This window comes from Rhincodon typus, chromosome 26 (genome assembly GCF_021869965.1).
Source record: "Rhincodon typus isolate 14 chromosome 26, sRhiTyp1.1, whole genome shotgun sequence".
NCBI lineage: Eukaryota > Metazoa > Chordata > Chondrichthyes > Orectolobiformes > Rhincodontidae > Rhincodon > Rhincodon typus.
This window is the reverse complement of record NC_063357.1, coordinates 12,435,015-12,447,086: the sequence shown is the minus strand read 5'-3', so window position 1 is coordinate 12,447,086 and position 12,072 is coordinate 12,435,015. Positions and strand designations below refer to the sequence as shown.

Below are 12,072 nucleotides of genomic sequence, written 5' to 3'. Positions count from 1 at the left end.
CAAATCAGCTTTTCTTTGCTTTTGAAATTAAATCCATGATAATTAATCATGGTAATTGACAATAGCTTACGACCTATATTAAAGCTAAATTATGGTGGATATGGAAGTTATTTATCTAACTTATTTTAAGCATTAACTGGTATTGAATCCAGATTTTGGTTATTCATGCAAATATGATTTTAAATGCTGAATCAAAAGAACCAACACAACCTATTTTGATTTCAGACAGTTTCTCATTATTTTAGCTGAATTGACCAGCATCCTCAGCTGTTCAAATTGATTAGGTGGTTACCTTTTTGGAAAGATTTTTAGGGTAATAGTTAAATAATCCTTTATTGGCAGATGGCCACAGCTAAGTTAATCTACCAGTGGCTCACCTAGTGATGGGGAGGAGCAAGAGTGTGATGGACAGTCCAGAGTCTTGGTCAGATTCCATATGCTCCTGTGAAAATCTAGGTCTTTGATTTTTGTGTGTAGGTTTTGTGTGAATTGACAACCGTACACTTTGCATTATTTTTACATTGTTTCCCTAATAAAGTTCAGTTGTTGATCTACCGCTTCAGTTTTAAGGTCGTGTTAATGTGAAGTACTCTGCAGTGGAAGTGGTTGTTGTCATCATTTGCTGTCCCTCAGGTCAGCGTTTTAAGTTTCTGCTATGAGTCTTAACGTGACAAAAGGGAGCAGATCTAAGTAAAACAGTTTGAGAAGAGGAACAACATAACTTGGCCAATTTATTCCTCTTTTGGAATCGATTGCCTCAATAAAGGAATCATCAGGTTCAGTATTTGCAATTGATTGTAGGACAGGCTATTATCATTGCACATGTTTAACATTGGACTAAAAGAATGTGAGGCCATTGCTCCTGTTTAGTTGGGATTTTTCTAGATATGTAATAGTGTTGGCTGATAACAGGCCAGATGCAACTATTACAGATACAAACCAATCTTAAAAAGATAGTCTGTTATTAACTTGGAGTTTGAATTTAATAAACATGTTCAAATCTGTAATTTACTTCTGATTGCCTTCACTCTGGCAATGGTAATTAGATTTTATTGTTCAAGATCCACCTAAGCAGCAGAACTAAGTTCTTGTGAGTTTTGTGGTATAATGCTTTCGTCCACAAGTATATCTACTCTGAGCAAACTCAAGGCAAAACCTACCAGTGTATCTAAAACTCTTGTGCTTTTTATTTGTGACATTGCAGGCATCACAACTTATCACAGTTGAAATTCATTTGTAAATAAGGAAAGTAACACAATGAGCTTGTTGACTTGCTCGCCGAGCTGGCTTGTTCTCATTCAGATGTTTCATCTGAATTCCTAGAGGCATGGTTCTCCACCCATAATGCAATCAACAAACACCGAATTGGACTCCATATACAAACCTATACAAAGCAAAACCGGAAATGACACTACTTGCCATAACAGACCAGATAGTATAAATTCCGAGCGGAGTAGAATAACATCGCTTCATCTGAGGCTCCACTGATGATCTGACCTAGCATGGTGACAGGACATCTGAACAAAAACAAGCCAGCTCGGCGAGCAAGTCAACAACCTCATCCACAACCCGAGCTACAGATCTTCGCCAAAACTTTAAAAAATAACCCAATGTTTGCTTCTTCAAGAATTTTGCTGTAGAAGGATACAGACCAAGTGGATACAGACCAAGACAGGTAGATGGAGTTAAGATACAGATTAACCATGAAACTGAAAGGTATAAAACTAAAGATGACTGGTCTACTCCTATTCCTATAGCTTGGAGATTGAAATTACTAATATTTGTAATTGGCTCTCCTATTGACCCCAGAAGTTTGAAAGCTATTAGAATTTCCTGGATTTGCCTATAGACACCGACACTTCACTTTAAAACTGTTGCTCCAGGGCTGAACTAAAACAAGCTGGCCCAATCAAATGTGGCTTTATCTTATCGGCAAGCTGTCTTAGCTATGTTTAGCTGGGGGCGGGGGGATGAGATTGTCCTGGGATGTTCTTGTGTTGTGAACCTAGGTGCAGATTTGCCAAACTGTCCGCTGCAGTTGGAGCAAGGTCTGAGGAATATCAAGTAAATCTCTGCAGGGAAAATGTGCCACAGTTCACCTGACCATGAAGTAAGTGGTGGATCCGTTTTAATATGTTACAAATTGAGGCGGCCACGGCTGTACAGGATAGTACAGTTTCTGGATGTACAATGTAATAGCACTAAATAAACACAACACATCCATTCTCAGGATCCACAGTAGGTCATTTTCAGTCTGATTTGAGGAGAAATTTCTTCACCTAAAGCGTGGCGAACCTTTGGACTTCTCTACAGAAGGCAGTGCACACTAAATCACCGAACATACTTAAGAAATGATTTCTCGAAGCTGATGGTGTCAAGGGGTATGGGAGAATATGGCATTGAGATAGACGATCAGCCATACACATGCAGAATGGCAGAGCAGGCATGATGGACCAAATAGCCTAGTCCTGTGTTCTGTGATTCTGAAAGGTCTGAAATGTTGTAAATAAAATATATTTATACTGTAAAGTGTTGAAAGTTGTTTGAATCTGACAGAAAATGCTGAGGATACAAAACTAGCCTGTGACTGTGAGAAGAGGAGATTTGTACTTTTCTTTCTGTTCAGATGCAGATGAAGTGAACCCTTGCTTTATTTCCAGTATTCTAACTTGGTAATTACCTGGCCATTGTCCTACAATGGCACAGTGTTACTCAGGCCTGTCTAGGTGAGACTGTGCATCTTCTGCCCCCAAGAGTCTGAAAGGTTTTTCAAATGTCATGGATTTATGTTGTGTTATATCAAAATAGGATATAGGTCAGGCTCAATGGCACGCTGCTCTCATTGTTAATTTTTAATCATCCCAATAAGAAAATCACTATTACAAAGCTCTGTACTTCCATAATTTTAGGAGACAATTGGCAAAATCAGTATTGTCCCATGGTAGTGTATCCCAGAACAATGGAGAAGTTACCATCCACTCACTACCTTTTCCTTCAGACGAAAGGAAGGACACCAACAATAGTGAAAGGGAGGAAAAGGTAGTAAGCTGGTCGTTTGAAGATGGCTGTAAAGAACATGATGTGCCTCAAAGAATTGAGGGAATAGGTTGAATTGGTACATCATACGTTCCTGCTGACACCTTTATCCAGCTTGTGGGTGTTTAAAATGAACAGTACATGGGCCACAATTCTTTGTTTGACCCAAGCTAGATTACTTCTGCATTGATTTCATTTTTGTTCATGGGATCTTGTTGTCTACAAAATTATTTGCATTTTGGTTTTGATGAGACAAAATATAAATCGCATTATGTTAATGGCATAAATGAAACATTGTATTTGAAGGCTTTGTGAGATGTGATTACGGTCTTTTGTAAACAAAGGTTTTTTTTAGCAAATCAGCAGTCAAAATGATGAATAGCCAAACGTTCCTAAAGCATGTCTTAACTATTTACTTTTTCTCAAACTTTATAGGTGGTAATGGCACCTCATGAAGCATCTGTGGTGTTTGTAGATAATTACATCAAACTCCTGGCTGATTGTAGCACAGACACATTCCAGAAAGTTCTTGACATGAAGGTGAGGTCTTAAAAACATCTTATCTTCCATTATTAACTCCCCGGATTCAATTTTTATAAGACCAGCACTTGCTTACTATCCTTTCAAAAATGTATAAAATGCTTGCTTTTTTAAATACCTCTAGCTAGCTTTCTTTTGTATTCTAATTTTACCCTCCTTATTTATCTTTTGGGTCATTCCTTGCCTTTTTTTTAAATTCTACCCAATTTTCTGACTTGCCATCCTCCTCTGTATGTTTATATACCCTTAAATATTTTCCACTGCATTTCAATTGACCTAATTCCAGTAACTTTATCTAGCTCTGCTTTTATGCCGTCATAGTTGCTCTTATTTAAGATTAAAATAATCGTCTCTGCCTCAAACTGTAAAATTTAGTCGTCATATACCTAGCTGTGAGCAGGAAAGTGGAGTTGAGGATTATCAGATCAGCCATCCTGCTCTTGTGTCTTATGATCTTATGGACTGGCTGTTAAATATTTGTTGGTAGAATGTGCTCAGAAAAGAGAAAAGGAAGGAAAGGAGGAGTAGTATTAGTAACAGAGCAATGTAGTGCTGAGAAAAGAGAATGTCTGAGCGTTAAAGGATGTAGTCAATTTGGGTAGAGCTACAGATTAGATTGCTCGGTGTGCTCTACAGACCAACAACTATTGGGAAGGATGGAGAAGACATTTGCAGGAAATTAATACAGCATTGTCAAGTAGTTATAAATGGGGGACTACAATTACCCATAGATCTTGGCGTGCTGGGAACAATTTCAAAGTTTGCAGATGACACAAGATGAAAGAATTGTCAACTTTGAGGAGGACAATGCAGAAGTCCAAAATGACATAGACAAGTTAATGGAGTGGGCAGATGGGTGGCAGACGAGAAGCTCAATGCAAAGGAAGTGTGAGGTGATGTATTTTGGTAGGAAGGACATTGAAAAAATATAAATTAAGGGGTACAAGTCTAAAGGGGTACAGGAACAGAGGGACCTGGGTATGTTTGAGCGCAGATCATTGAAGGTGGAAGGACAGGTGGAGAAAATGTTAATAAAACAAAGAGCCTCTGATTTTGTATTCTTCATTAAATTGTTCTTAATTTTAATTCTACATTATTTTTACAACCTCCAGCCTTTTCTGTTGATTTACTGTTAGATTTGTAATCTCCTTCTCTTACTGTTATAATCTGTTTATCATTTCCCATAGTAAGACATTTCTCTCTTGCCTTGTTTCTACTCTGCTTTACCACAGCTTTCTAAATTTGATTGCTTATCCCCATCATTTAGTTTTAAAGCTCTATCTACTTCCGTAGTTATGCTAGAATGCTAGTCCCAGTGTGGTTCAAATGTTGACTGTCTCAACAGTACACTCCTGCTTTCCCTAGTACTAATAGCAATGGCTCTGAACTAGAACTCACTTACACCGCACCTGTCTTTCAGACAGAGATTTAAGACTCATTGATGTTCTGTTTAAATCAGTGCCTAGCTCTTTTATGAACTATGGACAACCTCCTTCCTTGTCCTGCCAATGCCATTGATAACTACATGATCCACAACAACTAGATCCTCTTCCTCCTCCCATTCTTCTCCAGTGCTGGGTAGATATCCTGAACCCTGGCACCAGGCAGGCAATACAGCCTTCTAATCTTGTGCTCTTTGCTGAGAACATTATAAATTCCCCTCACTGTAGTGTCTCTAATACACAACATTCTCTTTTTGCTCCCTCTATTTGAATAGCTTCCTGCACCATGGTCAATTAGCTCATCCACCTCGCAGCTTCCACTCTCATTCAAACAAGCAGAAAGAACCTCAAACCTGTGATGATTGATAAGGCTAGACTCTTCCCCTCCTGTCTGCTTACCTGTCTCTCTCTTAGCCACATCCTCCTTTCCCTGGCCAGTGACCAAATCTCAAGATCCTATTCTAAGGGCTGTGACCCCTTTCTGGGTAAAAAGGGTCTAGGTAACCTTTTCCACTCCCATCTGTTGCAGTCTGTAGTTTGGTCTTCAGCTTAAATTCTGAGCCAAAGCTGCTGAAGTTGCAAACACTGCAGATTTGTTTCCCCTGGATCTCATTGATATCCATTGGTGCCCAGATTCTGCAATTGCGGCATACCACCTGTTGCAGCATCTTTATTGCCTCCTTATATTGATTAATATAAAATTGAGTGAGTGGTTATCAAACAGAGTATGATCAATGGATAATTTTCAGGCTTGAGGAAAGCTTGTAGTGGAGATCCTCAGGAGTTGATATTGGGGCCCTTGCTTTTCCTGATGTTTATTAATGATCCAAATTTGGTGTGCAAGGGACAATTTCACAATTTTTAGATGACAACTTGGAAGAATTGTAAACTGTGAGGACAGTGTAGAAGTCCGAAAGGACATTGACAAGTTTGTGGAATGGGTGGATGGGTGGCAGATGAGGTTCAACACTGAAGTATGAAGTAATGCATTTTGATGGAAAAACATTGAAAGGTGATATAAAACAGGAGGTAAAGCCTAAAGTGGGTGCTGGAGCAGAGCGAGCCGTGTATATGTGCATAGACCATTGAAGGTGGCAGGACAGGTACAGAGTTGTTGTTATAGCATAGTGTCCTTGGCTTTATTAATAGAGTCATAGAGTACAAGAGCAGGGAGGTGATGTTGAACTTGTATAAGACACTTGTTAGACCTCAGCTATTGTACACAGTTCTGGGCACCACCCTATAGGAAGAATGTGAATGAATTAGAGAGAGTGCAGAGGCAATTGACAAGCATGATTCCAAGGATGAGGAATTTTGGTTATGAGGATGGATTGGAGAAATTGGGACTGATGTCTTTGGAGAGAAGAAGAATAAGAAGACATCTGAGATGATTTGAAAATCATGAGCAAGGTGGATAGAGTGGAAAAGGAAATACTGTTTCCGCTGCATGAAGGAACAAAAACAGGAGGGCACAGATTTAAAGTGACTTGCAGAAGGAACAAATAAGGTATGAGAGAAATCTTTTTCTCACAGTGAGTAGTTAGGGTATGGAATGCATTGCCTGGAAATGTGGTAGAGGCAGCTTCAATTGGAGCATTCAAGATGGCACTGGACAGTTTTATTTGGATAGAATAATGTACAAAGATTTGGGGGGAAATGCAGGAGATTTAGGACCAAGTGACAGTGCCCATTTGAGGAGCTGGTACAAACTCAATGGGCTGAATAGCCGCCTCATGTGTGGTAATACTTTGTGATAATTAATTATGGTTAATTATTAAATAAATTAATGACACTCCTCACTACCACTCACTGCACTAACTTAAAACTTAGAATCCAATGTATCCTCCCACTTCAGAAGGATATTGGATAAATTTGCACATTAAATTGAAACTTCAGTAATGTGTTCACCTCATCTTGTCCAAGGCAGCATTGAGCAGGAACATGGTGTTAGAATCAATGTCTTGTAACGTTGAGACAAACAGGAAAAACTGTGTTTTAAATTTACTGGAGGTCTGTCCACATCAAGAAGAATAAAACTGGTTGTTTAGTGATGGGACATTTTATCTGACATGGCTCATCCAAATTTACCTTTCTGCCTCAAACGCTGGGCAATTGCAGCCTTCTGCTTTAAGTTTAAGTATCATTTCAGAGGTTCCCTGATCAGAGGGTCATGTTGAAAGAACTAGGTACAGTGGTACAGTGGCTGCCATATTGGTTTAGCAAAAGGTTGAGACTTCAAATCGTTTAAGGGCAAACTGGTGAAGAAGCCATCGAAAGGCACGAGATAACCCTGTAATTGCTGATAAGCTGTGCTGTGCAAATAGCATGTCAATGCAAGTACAATTGTAGATAGTTGAGAATGCATGATGTATAAAGACATGCAGAGGTCAGTCACAGGAACCAAGATGATTGTCAATCATCATGTAGTTATGCTTCCCCCACCATCACCCCAATCCCACAGCTTCTCAGAAGTTGGCCTTCTCTCGATGTTGCTCTTCACCTTTGTCCTTGCCAGCATGCCCATGATCGTAAACTGAAGTGGAAAATCACTGGTGAGAATTTGCATTGTATCATTTAATAGTAGTTTATTGGCACACTGCCCTCTAATTACATCTCCTCAAGTCTGCCATACTCCAATAAAAACAATTCAAGTGGATTTTTAAAAAAAATATTTTATATTTGAAATCATAAAATCATGAGTGACTGAAAATTAAACTCAGCCCTTAATTAGTGAAGTGTACCAAAGAGTACATCTAGTGGCTGAGATACTATATGAGGTGGTTGCAGAGGTGCAGTCATTGAGACTGAGATAACGAACCACCTTAAATAAGGTGTGGAATAATTACATAGAAGATACAGCACAGAAACAGTACATTCAGCCAATAGGTCTGTCATTGTTTATGCTCCACATGTCTCCTCCCGCCATTCTTCATCTAACCTCGTCAGCACAATCGACTACTCCATCCCACTTTATCTTCCTCCAGCTTGACCTGATGCTTCGGTACTATTCCTATCAGCTTCTAATTTTTTTTTGTCAGAACAAATCTAAGTGTAACTAAATGGTCTACTTGTAAATCTACTTGTTATTTTGCTACAATTCCCTGTTTTTGGTGTTGCAGGGTCTGAAGCGCAGTGAACAAAGCAGCATGCTGGAACTATTCCGACAGAGGCTACCCACTCCTCCTTCAGGCGGAGAGAACAATTTAACAACGTCGCTATCTGCACCGTCCCCCGAACAAGAATCTTCCAGGATCCGTAAACTGGAAAAACTCATAAAGAAGAGGCTGTAAATGAAGCTCAAAAGCTGCACAGATCAGGCTTTATGAGATAACTGCTGTTTCCGGTTGGGAAACTGACATAGGACCTTTTCCCTTCTCCTTGTGTCTCATCCTCGTTATCTTGCCCCTCCCCAGCCCAGCCCAGCCCCCAATATACCCAAGCACCAACTCCTCTTTCCTGTTCGTCCTTGTCTGTGTCACAGGGGCAGCAGCCATCCTGTTTGTCTAGTTTCTGTTCCTGGAGATGTGAATTCACCATTGCAATTAGAGTAACCTTTCCAGCTGAGGAAATCTCCAACTGACCAGAATAGAGACTGTCACCAACTGCTCATTGTCCACCTTGTGTTCTGTTGTTCTGGGTTTGAGTCAGAATTTTGAGTTGCCTGAGCAGTTTCATGTTCTGACATTGCACAAGAGATTCAAAATTCACACAAATGTACATAAAATTACAATTGGTGAGTTTTACTGTTGCTGGTATTTTGCACAAAGGATAGCTTTGTGTTCGTAATGGGCTGAATGCAGGCACGGAGTTGCAGTGAACCAAGAGTTTGATGCAGTGGACCCCGTCAGTAGTTGGCTGGAACTATAAAGACAGTGCCCACAGCTCTTCATGAATTAACACAGTCCGTTCTATCAGAATTGCAAAGGTCCCCCCATTCTGAATACATGCTTGACCAACTGGAAATTGTGTATAAATACTGATCACTGAGGTTCTGAAACCCAAATTGTTTAACTGACCAATACAATTTCATTTTTTTTCAAAGGAAAGACTACATTCAACATGTTCAGTGTTTAGGTTCTGTAACATCCTAGAGTGTATTTTCTGAAATGCAGTCCAGAAATTTCCAGACTACTACCAGGACTTTTGAGTACAGTAACCATTTAAGGGCCAGAATGCAAACTCTCTCCAATGCCATTACTGTCTGTAGTCCCAGAAATCCAAAAATGGGCCACTTATTATAACTGTAGTGTAATTACATATATTTTTAACTCTGAAAAGGCAATATTAGATACTTATAAAATATAGTTGACGCTTACAAAATCCTCAAGCTCTTTAAATGAATTAAAAAGAATTAGGGCAGAACAGTAATTCAAGTAGCTGAATGTTTGATTCGCAAGTGGAGAATCAAGAGTTTGTGTGCTAACTTAGTCTCTGAATTTAATGTTGAAGTTGATGTCAGTATTTGCTTATACAGAAAATAAAATCTCTTACAGAAGGGCATGTGAGAGAAGGACAGTTCAAATTATCTAATTCACAGATAATGCTTATCTGGCTGACGCATAAAAGGATGAAGGGACACTGAGAATGAGAACACTTCTTTTTCACTCTGTCTTGGGTTTGATCTTGAGTAATGCTCACATTGAAAGACCTCAGCAACTAGAAGAGTTACAAGTAATGTAAATTTGAAAGTCTCAAACCAGTTCCAAATAAATAGGTCCCCATAACATAAACTGCCCCACAGCATTAAGTGATAGAAAAATTGTAATTCTCATCAGTCTAGTATTGAAATAGATCTGAAACTTGCTGTTGGGAGAGAATAGTGAGAAGTGTATCTTGTATAAAACCCATACTCAGTCTGATCTGAGAAAAACTGTTGTTGATGCCAATGCTGGTTTCAAAATAGTGAGGAGATTTTAAATTTCCTGAGCAGTTCATTTCTATTACTTCGAGAGCAGAAGCTGTTAAATATACCACACCCCTACCACCATAACACAAATACTTACAAGCAGGACTTTCTGTTATAGGGGGAAGAGAGGCTGTTTTTGAAACTGCAAGATTGCATTTTCTAGCATTTCTGTAAATAAAAAAATTCTCCTGTATTCCTCATGGAATGCATAATGCAGTACTGTTGTCAGAACAATTTTACTTGTATTGACATGTATAGGCTACAATTATTCAAAGTAACTTTATACAAATTATCTGAGTTCAATGTGTTTGCACTACATTCTGACACTCAACTTGAATTATCTAGCACAAAAAATTGATTTGAATTATTAAATAGACTGTAATCCCCTTGGAACTGCTCAGTGTTAAACTTGAACAGTCATTGTCAATTCATGCAATAGACTTTAAAGTTTTGGGGATATAATAAATTTTTTTTTTTTTTAAAATTGCCAATGCACATTATTTTAAACCTGGAAAAAGATTACCAGTAACTTCTCTCTCCGTTGCACTCTATCACACTGAAAAATATACCTAATGGGGTCAACATTGTTTCAAGTTTATATGCTACTTTATTCTTTCTCTGTCTTGTGAAGGCACTAATGCTGGTTGGGTACAGTTTCAGAAACATATACAGCCCGTCAGTACCTTATTCAGGTGTACCGTTCCAGATAGTGAATGTTTGTAGGTTGCTCTACCGTAGGGACCAGTACAGTCCAGTACCTCCCTATCATTATTCTCTTTTTTTTGTCTTTCATCTTACATCCAGGAGACACCTGGGTAGCAATGGGGAATGGAACCTTTGAGATGTCTTATTCCTCTCCTCATCTCTCCCCACCCCCACTTTTGATCTTGTGCCCAGTTATAGTGGCCCAACTGTGAATCTGTTAAGCAGAACGAATTCACCTAAATAGAACCCAATTCAAGAAAGCTAAATACGATCAGCATAATTCTTCTGCATCAATTGGAGAAAGTACTTGTGTTAAAAATTCAGATTTTAATAAAATAATTATCAACACAAGACACTTGAATGAAGTAAATTCAGTAACTCACTTCACAAAGTATATCTTTGGATGCAGACTGTTCTGGGATGTCAATAATGAAAGAGTAAAACAGGTTCTTTTTGCTGAACAGATCTGTCAAACACCTATTGTATGCAGCTTTCAACCATTTGCCTTTGAGACTTGAGTAAAATATTTTTGTTCCTTTGCACAAGAGTAAGAAACACGCCACTTTAAAGAAGTGCATTAAAGCTATGTAGGTGGCCATTTGATATTTGTGAGGAAACCTGACACCATCCACTATAACATTGTGCAAGGCATTGGTGGCCAGTACCCGGAAAGGCTATGGGATTGCAAGCTATAACCTAAGCTTTGTTTTCACAGCCAGGTCCAAAGTAAAAACATTGGAATTGAGGGAGATATTCACAACCCAAAAGAAAGCAAAAACCGTGGTAAACCAATGTTTAGAGAGAGCAGTCTTGATACTTGGCTACATTATTATTGTCTTTTACACTGGCTGTGATTGGAGAAACAATGTCCATTTTGTTTTGTGTCCCAGTGTGAATGAAAGGCCTTACAAGCAACAGTTTATCCAGGAATGCCTTTTCTTAATTTTCCCTGGTTTGTGTAGCACTAAGTTTATTTAAATCCGGGTTCTTCCACTAGACTTTATATATTTGATTTCAGGATGTAAATTTTCTGTTACTTATTTCTGGTTTATGTCCAGTTTCACGGTTTCTAACATGGGTATGCAAGTCAGAAATGCAGAACAGTTTAAACTTTGTATGATGCTGTTTTGAGCCTGTGGTGTATTTTTGGGAGATAACTGCACTGTTGGAACTGTTTGCATATTATTTCATCACGTAGGCCAGTAAAGATATATTTATCTCATTTTGTCAGTGTTTATTTGTGTTGGTGTGATATTTAGGGTTGTCAACTAACTGATTATAATTCATTTTAATTTTAATACAAACAACCTGAAATATAAATAATTGATTTAATCAACTAAAGCAGCCAAAGGGGAAAAAAGGAGTGATTGTACAGTGTTGATTTGTGTCCAGAGCCTATTGTTGAGAACACTGCCACAAAACACTATCACCTTGAACTTATAC

General features: G+C 38.7%; 1 protein-coding gene across 1 annotated transcript in view; it reads left to right on the top strand.

The window, feature by feature from the left end:
- Positions 1-11,851, top strand: part of vps53 (VPS53 subunit of GARP complex) — a 229,999-nt gene extending 218,148 nt beyond the window's left edge. The window contains exons 20-21 of the mRNA XM_048612349.1: positions 3,472-3,576; positions 8,138-11,851. Coding sequence (XP_048468306.1) covers positions 3,472-3,576; positions 8,138-8,308 — 276 coding nt within the window. The 3' untranslated portion in view covers positions 8,309-11,851. The remainder of the gene's footprint in view (positions 1-3,471; positions 3,577-8,137) is intronic.
- Positions 11,852-12,072: the final 221 nt, after the last annotated feature.